Genomic DNA, 11,298 nt, shown 5'->3' on the forward strand with positions numbered 1-11,298 from the left:
GGGTCATAGGGTAGTTCTATTTTTAGTTTTTTGAGGAACATCCACGCTGTTTTCCAGAGCAGCTGCACCAGTTTGCATCCCTTCCAACAGTGCAAGAGGGTTCCCTTTTCTCCACATCTTTGCCAGCATCTATAGTCTTGATTTGTTCATTTTAGCCACTCTGACCAGGGTGAGGTGGTATCTCAGTGTGGCTTTGATTTGTATTTCCCTGATGATCAGTGACATTGAGCATCGTTTCATGTGTCTGTTGGGCATCTGAATATCTTCTTTACCATCAGTTGATTTTATGTAAAGGAGCTTCTCATTGATAAACTGAGATATACCTGAGGAAGAAGTAATTCAGAAGTTCCACTTAAAAAGTGCAATATCAATTCCTGCCTTAGAGTTTCTAGTCTGAAGGTCTGCCTTACAGATTTCAGACTTGTCTAACTAGGCCTTACAATCATACAAATCAACTTTTTGCAATAAATCTCATGATATATACATATATATGTATATGCAAACACACACATATATGCATGTACATTTGTAGTGTGTGTGTATATATATACCTCCCATTTGTTCTGATTTATCTGACAAAAATCAAATATCAAAAATCATCAAAAAAATTAAAATGTTAATAATCTATTGGATGACAACTTTATTAAGTCTCCTTCCTTGTTATTTGTTGAAAGCCAAGAATTGAAGTCCATCTGATATTGAAAGAATTTTCTTTCCAGTAATTACAATAATAGTTAGTCTCAATTTCTAGGAAGGATGAAGATATCTATGCTGAAAACTATAAGTCATTGATGAAAAAAAATCAAAGATACAAATAAATGGAAATGCATCCCATATTCATAGATTAGAAGAATTAATATTGTTAAAATGTCACTACTACCAAAAGCCACCTATAGATTCAATGCAATCTCTATCAAGATTCCAATGGTATTTTTTACAGATGTCAGAAAAAGCACTCATAAGATTTATATGAAACTGCAAAAGATTCCAAATAGCCAAAGCAACCTTGAGAAAGAACAAGGCAGGAGATATCATTCCTCTTGATTCAAGCTATCCTATAAAGTATAGTCATCAAAACAGTATGATACTGGTTCCTCTCCCAGAGGAGAAGGCAAATGGCAGACTCTGGTGATAGCTACCATGATAGGTCCTACAGCCGCTCTGGCACGGCAGAGGGTCCTGTGGCAGTGCTTGTGGCCATGGTTCCCATAGCCAGAAGGAGATGCCCACAGAGCCCCGCTACACAGCATATGTAGGAAATCTACCTTTTAATACAGTTCAGGGTGACACAGATGCTATCTTTAAGGATCTCAGCATAAGGAGTGTACTGCTAGTCAGAGACAAAAACACAGACAAATTCTGCTATGTAGAATTTGATGAGGTGGATTCCCATAATGAAGGCTTGACACATGATGGTGCATGGTTGGGTGATCAGTCACTTCGTGCGGACATTGCAGAAGACACAAAACAAGATAAAAGTGGCTTTGGATTCAGGAAAGGTGACGACAGAGGCTGTGCTCGCAGTGAGGACACGGGCGCTCCTCAGACCTTTGTCATGTGTGTGTCCCCGTCTCTGCCTTGCATTTATCTGTTTGTTCCTTGGCGTAAGTAACAGTGAGATGCTGTGCTTACCACCCTCCCTGAATTTTATAATGAAAATGGGCCTAAAATCTAGCACTTTACTGTTTCACTTGATGAATTGAAGATTTTACTCTGCAGAGCTGTCAAGAGCCTTCAGAGGCTATAAGTCACCAGGTCTCCTCCTTAGGACACAGTTGCCTGTTCCTACACACTGTGTTTGGCACATACCCAGGGCCAGGGCTTGGGCCGTTGCTTCTGAGCTCCAACGCCTGTGTGTGAACAACCTGGGTCCTGCACCGAGTCCTGGTCCTTCCAATTGAGAGTGGTTCAGGGCCAGCCAGCAACTAGAGCCAGTGGAAGAGACCAGCCAGTGGTAGGGGAAGGGGGTGCTACAAGGTCCCCTAGCCTGCTTAGCAGTGTGCTTAGGGAGTTGTCCTCACTAGCTGGCATCCTTGGCTTCTCTCACTGTGTCTCTGTCCTGAGGTCTCAGCAACTATGAACTCTCTCTCCTTTCCCTCCTTTACCTGCCACCTCTCCTTCCAAAATAAGAACCATTTGTATAACACCAATACTTAAAAAAGACATGTATTATGTGGTTGTAATCAAACCTGATGCTTTCAGATGACTACTTACATCTTCAATGTGGAAAGCTTAAGAACAAAACAAATTCATCTAAACTGTGCAATCCAGCCGACTTTTAAATGTGAGAATGGAATTCCACGTTCAGCTGTATGTCAGAAAGTAAATCTATGGGTATGGCATTTTGTGAATAATCTTTTAAATAAAAGAAAATCTTACAAAATACTTAAAGCAAACAAACAAAAACAATATGATACTGGCATTGAAGCAGACAAGGAGACCAATGGAACAGAATTGTCAGCCCAGAAATAAGCCCAAGCATATATGGTCAACTAATATTTGACATAGGAGCCAAATATAGTCAATGGACAAAAGGCAGTCTCTTCAATAAATGGTGCTGAGATAATTAGATATTCACATATAAAAGGATAAAACTGGACCCACGTTTACACCACTCACAAAATTAACTTGAAATAAATTAAATCTTCCATTAAGAACTGACCATGAAACTCCTAGAAGAAAAGAACAAAACTCCTTGACATGGGTCTTGGTAATTATTTTTTGAACATGACACTTAAAGCACAAGCAACAAAATAAATAAATAAATAAATAAATAAATAAATAAATGGATATACATCACAGTAGAAACTTCTGCACAACAAAAGAAATAATAAAGTGAACAGACAACCTACAGAATGGGAAAAAATATTTGCAAACCACTTTTCTAATAAAGGATGAATATCCAAAACATATATAGACCTCATATAATTCAATAGCAAAGACAAAGACCAAATAATGCAAATAACAAATGGGTAAAGCACCTGAATAGACATTATCCAAAGAAGACATGCAAAATGTCAATAGGTACATGAAAATTTACTTAACATCACTAGTCATTAAGGAAATGGAAATTAAAACAAGAATGAGGGATCACCTCATGTCTGTTAGAATGGCTATTATCAAAAAGACATGAGATAACAAACTCTGGTGTTGATGTGGAGAAAACGGAAACTTTATGCACTGTTGGTGAGATTGCAAATTGGTAAAAAACCATTACAGAAAACAGTATGTAAAATCCTCAAAAACTTAAAAATAGAGGGGTGCCTGGGTGGCTAAGTTGGTTACGTGTTCAAACTCTTGATTTTGACTCAGATCATGATCTCACGGTTCATGAAATCAAACCCCACATCAGGCTCTGCATAGACAATTCAGAGCCTTTGGTATTCTCTCTCTCCCTCTCTCTCTAGTCCCCCCCTGCTCATTCCCTCTTTATCTCTCTCACAAATTAAAGTAGTTAAAAAATTTTTTAATTAAAATTGAACTACTATATGATCCAGGAATTCCACTTGTGGGAGTATATCCAAAGGTAAGAAAAACTCACCTGAAAAAATATCTGTACCCCATATTCTAAGCAGCATTATTTACAATAGCCAAAATGTGGGAATGACCTAAGTGTCCATTGATAGATGAACGGATAAAGAGGTGATAGTACATGTATATAAAATAAACATTTTTTTTACAATATTTACAGTAGCCAAAACATAGAAAGCATAGGAGAGAATTATTTACAATAGGCAATACATGGAAAAATGCTAAGTGTCCATCAACAGATGAACAAATTAAAAAATGCAACAGATAGATGATGGATGATAGATAGGGATAGAGATATGGATATAGAGATAGATATATATAGATATATATAGATAATGGGATATTATTCAACAAGAAAATATAAGGAAATCCTACCACTTGTAGCAATATGGATGGACCTTGAAGGCATTGTGCTAAGTGAAATAAGTCAGACAGAAGAGACAAATACTATGTGATCTCATTTATATGAAGAATCTAAGGGAAATAAGCCATACAGAGAAAACATACCATATGTTTTCACTCTTATGTGGATCATGAGAAATTTAACAGAAGACCATGAGGGAAGGGAAGGAAAAAAAAAAGAGAGGAAGGGAGCCAAATCATAAGAGACTCTTAAAAACTGAGAATAAACTGAGGGCTGATGGGGGGTGGGAGGAGGGGAAAGTGGGTGATGGGCATTGAGGAGGGCATCTGTGGGGATGAGCACGGGGTATTGTATGAAACCAATTTGACAATAAATTTCATATTAAAAAAGAAAAAAGAATCTAAGTGGTGGGGGGGAACTCAGAAGAGATGAGACTGGTGGCTACCAGAGACAAAGAGTAGTGGAAAAGGGAATTAAAGGAAGGTGGTCAAAGGTGCAACCTTCTAGTTATAAGATAATGAAGTGCTAGAGATGTAATGTGCAGCATGAAAACTATGTCTAACACTGCTGTGTGATAAATAGGGAAGTTGTCAAAAAAAAGTATAAGTATACATTAAGAATTCTCATCAAAGGAGATGTTTCCTCCTTTTTTTTTCCCCTTTCTTATCTTCTTCTTTTCTTTTTATGAGAGTATGGATCTTAGCTAAACCCACTGTAATCATTTCACACTGTATGTAAATCAAACCAACATGCTGTATGCCTTAAACTTATACAAGGATGCATGTCAAATATTTCTTAATAAAACTGGAAGAAAATAAAGTGAGAAACCTGAAACTTTAAATTAGGAATAGATCTAAGTCTGGTTTACTCCAAAATGTCATTCTTAACAATTTTATGACACTACATAGAATTATATATAAATAATCTCCTTCAGGTATTAGATATGAGATGACTTCTCAAAGCACTAACATAAATGTATTCAGGTAAAGATGTCCGAGCTTACAATGTAAATGTTCCAAGCTCTGTCCACTTTCAGAGACCTACTACTGCAGGGACACTGCCTGCAAACCCGTGCAAGGTTAGATTTGTGAATGTTTTTCTCTGATAAACTATGGTATAATTGGCATTTGTTTATCATTTTTAAAAAGATGGCATCAGCATAGCTCAAGTTCAACTAAATTACTGTGTGCTTTGAGTGTTGATTTAAAAGCTCACTAAGAGTCCCAATACATAACTAATACGATAGTTTTTGTAATGCAGTCTATTCATAAGATGAGGACTGACCGTACCCTGTCCTGTTATCTCCTATTCAGGGAGGAAGAAAACAAGCTGTCATAAATCTTGTGGAGAAACTTCTTGTGCAAATTTGAATAGGGGAGGAGAAGGAGGAGAAAGGACAAAATATTTCCTTGCAACTTGTACCCTCTATATCTCTTCTTTTCTTCTAGGCTATTGAGCAGGAGTATCAAAATTCTTGAGCATACTGAAATTCAAGCATTTGTAAAGAAAGTAAAATTCTTGTGGTTCTCCTTAGAGATTCTAAGATAGCCTGGATAGTGGTTTCAGATTATACATTTTATGTAAACGTCAAAGGTAAACCAATGGCCATATTACCTATTGCTATTTCCAAGTGATGAAGAGCTATTCGTGTTTTCCAAGTAAATACCAGATGGAAAGATGATAGGTATATATGGAGATGGATAGATAGATAGATAGATAGATAGATAGATAGATAGATAATAGATAAATAGATAGATAATATAGAGAGATATAGATAGATGATGCATAAAGATATAGTGATAAATGAAAGATAGAGGAGAGATGATAGATGATAGATAGATATAGATAGATAATATATAAATAGATAATAAATGGGTAGATTAGATGATAGAGACAGGTAGTGATGATAAACAGATGATAGATAGATGATAGATAATAGAGAGAGAGAGAAAGAGAGAGAGAGAGAGAGAGAAATAACAGCTATCAAGATACTCTTTTGTACTGACTGGATTCCTATCTGGAAATGCAAAAAATTCAGCAAATAAAACTTAAAACCAGTGGTTTAAAATAATTGGAAAGGAGGAAGGAATTTTAGTGAATTACACAGCTCTACCTTGGACCTTTAGCCAAATGTGCACTGTTTCAAAAATAAAAGAAATTAGTAACTTTTCCAGGACAGTTTGCTCAATGTGTGACCTATTCACTAGCTTAAATAATTGCTGCAAATTCCATTTCATTAACATTTTTGCTTATTTCATGGATGTTATTCCTTCCATTGGTTAAAAGCTAAATTTCTAAACAGATTGGTATGTGTGAAAACTCCGTTCTTGCATTGTTTTGCCTGAATTGTCCTTATGGACATATTTTGAGGTCTTATACTTGAAGTACACTGGATTTCTACAACAAAGCCAATACCCAAGGAAAGTAAATCAGAAAAAGGCAGGAATACATAACAAATAGACATAAAGTAAATAGATATAAAATAAAGCTCAATGCAGCCTACTAGGGAAGGCATAGTGTTTAGTGTTACAGAAGTTCTATGGCAATATGTGAATTTTCAGCTGTCAATACAGTTTTACATTTTGTGAAGCATAACATGCATTCAGAAGAATGTACAAATCTTAAGTATCCAGATAAATATGCCCAAGTAAACACATCTGGGTAACTAGATCCACAACGCAAGAAACAGAAGAACAGCATACCGACCTTCCCCTCCATTGGACCCCTTTCCGGTCAGCATTCCCGACAATGACACTGCAATCCTGAGTTCCAACACCACGGGTTAGGTTTGCTTTTTTTGGAATTTATACTATTGGAATGATACAGATAGATTCTTTGGCTTTCTGATTATTTTCACTCAATATTATAATTGGAGGATTTATCCATGTTGCTTGTACTATTAGTTTTTTTTTTTTCATTTTCATTACTATATAACATTTCATTGTGGAAATATACCAATATTTATTTGCTCTTGATGGCATTGAAAGAGTTTCCTGTTTGGTTTTACAAATACTACTGCTATGAACATTCTTGTTCATATTTTTGGCAGACATATTTTTGGTGTATTTTCCTTGAATTTAACCTAAGAGTTAAATATGATATTCACAGGTTTAAAAAATACCACATAGATTTTTCTAAAGTAGTTATACTAATTTTCAATTACATTACTGGTGTTCAGTCCCACATTCTCCCCATGACTTATTTTATGTAATTTTCATTTTAGTCATTTTGGTGAGTTTGTATCACGCCATGGTTATAATTTACACTTCCCTATTGACTAGTGAAGTTGAGTAACTTTTTATGTTAACTGGTCATTTTAATATCCCTTTTTTTGTGAAATGCATGCTCAAATCTTTTACTTAGTTTCAATGTCTTGACTGTCTAAAGACAGAGTGTATTATGCTAATCAAAATAAGTCAATCAGAGAAAGACAAATACCATATGATTTCACTCATATGTGGAATTTAAGAAAAAAAAAACCAGATGAAACTAGGGGAAAGAAAAAGAGAAGAGAGAGAGAGGAACAAACCAAGAAACAGACCTTTAATATAGAGAACAAACTGAGGGTTTCTGGAGGGAAGTTGGTCAGGGGATGTGCTCATGGGTCATAGGTATTAAGGAGGGCACTTGTGATGAGCACTGAGTGTTGCATATAAGTGATGAATCACTAAATTCTACTTCTGAAACTAATATTACACTCTATGTTAACTAACTACCATTTAAATAAAAACTTGAAACTAAATAAATAAATAAAATTGATTTGAAAGATACTGTGTATCTATATTTATGAGTGTGTATGTGTGTTGAGTATGTTTACACATAGATGTATATAGGTGTGTGTGTATATGTGTATATATATATATATATATATATATACACATATACACACACATACTGGTTATATTTCTTTTATTATACGTACTTCAAATATCTTCCCTGATTCTGTGACTTAACTTTTGGTCTCTTAAGTGGTATCTTTTGGTATTATTATCTTGATATAATCTAATTTGTCATTTTTTCCCTTATAGTTATGTCCTATGTAAGAATATTTGCTTAATATCAGGTCATTAAGATGTTCTACTCTTCCTCTAAAAGGTTTATTGCTTAATTTAACAAGTCTAATCATTCTGTAATGAATACTTTTATGGTAGAACTCCAGAAATGTTTTCCCTCCATAGACATATCCAGAATAGAATGTTTGAGAATATTTTTTCTGGCTCTCCATAATACCACACCCCCACCTCTACCCATTCAAATAATTCTGAGAAAACTAAGATATTCAAGAAAATATTTTCAGCTTTAAATATACATAGTCACATTATGTTTTGGCAGGTAATAATAAAGTCTAATGATTAGTATAATAAGAGTATGCCTTGTTCTAATTCATAGGCTTATCTATTTTCTTATTTGTAAAATAAGTTCATTCAGACAGAAGGTAGGCCAACCACTGCTAAGAATTAAGATGTTCAAATGAATAAATTTCAGCTCTGAACTACTATGAAAGAAAATAACTAAGATATGGAAACTCGGATTCACATGATCATGCACATGACAATTTATGAATCTGTTCTTATTTGCCAAAGATATGTGGAAATAATTATTTCCTTAACTAATCTGTCATAGAACAAATGTACTGAAAGCACTTGAGGCCTGAAGTTATTTTCTTAACTAACACTTCCACAATGAAAACATGACTTCTATTCCAAAGAAAATTTGGAGACTGCATATAGAAGAGGAAAACAACTATTTACTAAACAAATCTCTACCTACCTCACCCACAGTAAATTCATGACCCTCCTTTCTCACTACTTCTTTCTTTTATAATAATAGTTCATAATTGGTCTTAGGCTTAGAATTAGAGGAAAGTCTGAAGATAGAGAAATATCATCTTTAAAGTAATTCTTCATCAAAGAAATCTAATAACAGATTTTTTAAATTGCCACCATCTGTTATATACTTTGTCATCTGTCTCTAGTAACTGCCTGCAGAGTGTACCAAACATTCTCACTTTATTGTTTTTGTTACTACTTACCTGCAATTTCTCAAATCGATACCTGAACCCCAATTTGTCTGTGCCCTTTTTTATTGATAATACAATGGGCTCACAAGAATAACAACAAAAACAAACAATTTGAGGAATGTCATACAGTGCTTACAGTTTATGCCTCAGGTCTTTGTGAGTTCTTTTTGGCAGATGGTCCCTGAAGACCTATTTGACCCTTTATTTTATTCCAATAGAGCTCATTAACCATATCCTTTTCTGCAGATATTTTCTTCACAAAATCCATTTTTCTTTAACTATGCAGTTAGAATTAGGTTCAAATAGCACCCTTCCAAGGATTTAGCAGTGCTAGGAACCAAGATATATCTTAATTGCCTAACTCCTCCCAACTGCATGATTCCCACTAACAATAATGATTCTTAGGCTTTGTAGCTAAGCACCAGGAAGCCCCTTCTCAGGCCGGTCTGGCCAAAATCCCAAAATGATAAAAAATGAACGACTGGGGCAGGTGTGGGAGGGGGGGATGTGAACAGATGATCATTGATTGCTCCATGATAATGAGGGTACTTCTGAGATTTCCTCAAAGCAAAAGGAGATTTGTTGTTTTAATTTTGAATTGCTATTTACTCCTTTATTCATTCTGCTCCTGAAGAGGTGAAGTGTCTTATCTAACTAGTAATTTGGAGTAAAGGGCTGGCATGTTTTGCTCATTGCTAGTCTCTTCTGGGAGTGGGCATGTACTCTTTCTTTAAAGATAAATTCTGCCTAAATCTGTGGTTAGTAATTCTCTTTGGCTAAGACCTAAAGTCATATTTTCCAGCTTGGCCTCTGTCAATAATAATGGCAATATTCTTGCATCATCTTTAATCATTTATTTTGTTTCTTAATATTGTACAGAAGCTGAGCCAAGAAGAGTAGCCTTCGATGGTCTGTAAAGGACCCAATTGTGCTTGGATTGAGAACACTGAAAAATGAAATAACAAAATATTAGATAAAACACTCATGAGGAGAGGTTTTTGGAATGAAAAGGGCATTTGTTTCTGTCCTTAATCTCTGGTATAAAGGGAAAGATTTTTGAAGTTGATGTTTTAATAAGGGTTATACTGGGCCAGTTTTGACCCCTGTAACCTTGGTATCAATCATAGGGTATAGTGGCCTTATAGATAACTGCAGCTTATGTAGGATTTCACCTTAAATGAGTGGTGTTTTTTGTTGTTTTTTTGTTTTTTCTTCAAGCAGGTCTTGGGCAAAGGTGGTATATTCCTTGAGAACAGCCTCAGTAAGAGCCAGAAGAGGATCCAAGCCAAAGGCGGCCAAATGGATAGCCTCAGAGAATGGATGGAGGTCTGCGAGACAGAATTTGCAGATGACAGCAGAACTTTCTGCTTTGTCTCAGTAGACTCAAAGACTCAGTTATAGGCACAAATACGCAAGAACACCAACAATAGCGCCTTAATAAAGTATGGCTCTGAGGCCTCTTAGCAGGCCCTGCTTTTCCTCAATTGGAGCAGCTGAGACAAACATTCCATACAGAGAAAAGATCCTTTAAAGTTTTTTGGTCAATGGTTGGCAGAAGAGTATTGGTTGCTTCTAAACTGCAAAGAAGTTATATTCCTTGTTATTATAGAAATCAGCTTCTAGAAAGCAGATATTCTAAAACTCAGGTTCTAGCAGGATCTGGACAACAGAATCACTAACCCAAATTTTATTCCATGCTTAGGGCCACAGAGGAGCTGTAGAAAAGCTAACTTTGGACCTATCTGGTACTGAACACAAACTCAGGGCTACCCTCCTCCCATGGCATGATTTTATGTTGGCTATTGACTTATTTAATAAGAGGAAGCTTAGGATTCCTTCATGTACTCAACTCTCTCTAATATACCAAATCTTATGTCAAAACCAACATCTTTCTGGGAGTTTGTTCACAGCTTAATTTAAGTATACAGGGCATGATGTGATAGTTAATTTTATGTGTCAACATAGCTAGGCTATGTTGCCCAGTTGTTTGATCAAACACTAGTCTAGATGGTACAGTGAAGGTATTCTGGAATGTGATTAATGTTTCTAATCAGTTGACTTGAAGTAAAGGAGATTATCTTCACAATGTAGGTGGGCCTTATTCAATCAGTTGAAAGCATTAAGAACAAAAAGCTAGATTCCCCACCCCCCCCAAAAAAAAAAATCCTGCCCTCAAGACTATACATAGAAACCTTACCCTACTGTTCCCCAGGCCACCTACAGATTTCAGACTCAGGACTGCAACATCAACTCTTGCCTAAGTTTCAGTCTATCAACCCACTCTATGGATTTTGGACTAGTCAGCCCCCAAAATCATGTGAACATATTTCTTGAAATAAATCTCTTCAGGGGCACCTGCTTGGCTCAGTTGGAAGAGCATGCA

At 35.8% G+C, this 11,298-nt stretch overlaps 1 protein-coding gene across 1 annotated transcript; it reads left to right on the top strand.

The window, feature by feature from the left end:
* Window positions 1–1,115: 1,115 nt before the first annotated feature.
* Window positions 1,116–10,316, top strand: LOC123596452 (eukaryotic translation initiation factor 4H-like). The gene is given in 4 exon segments (XM_045474943.1): window positions 1,116–1,164; window positions 1,167–1,604; window positions 4,879–4,973; window positions 10,137–10,316. Coding segments are annotated over 4 exon segments (762 nt in total).
* Window positions 10,317–11,298: the final 982 nt, after the last annotated feature.

The sequence above is a fragment of the Leopardus geoffroyi genome, chromosome B1 (genome assembly GCF_018350155.1).
Source record: "Leopardus geoffroyi isolate Oge1 chromosome B1, O.geoffroyi_Oge1_pat1.0, whole genome shotgun sequence".
Taxonomy (NCBI): Eukaryota; Metazoa; Chordata; class Mammalia; order Carnivora; family Felidae; genus Leopardus; species Leopardus geoffroyi.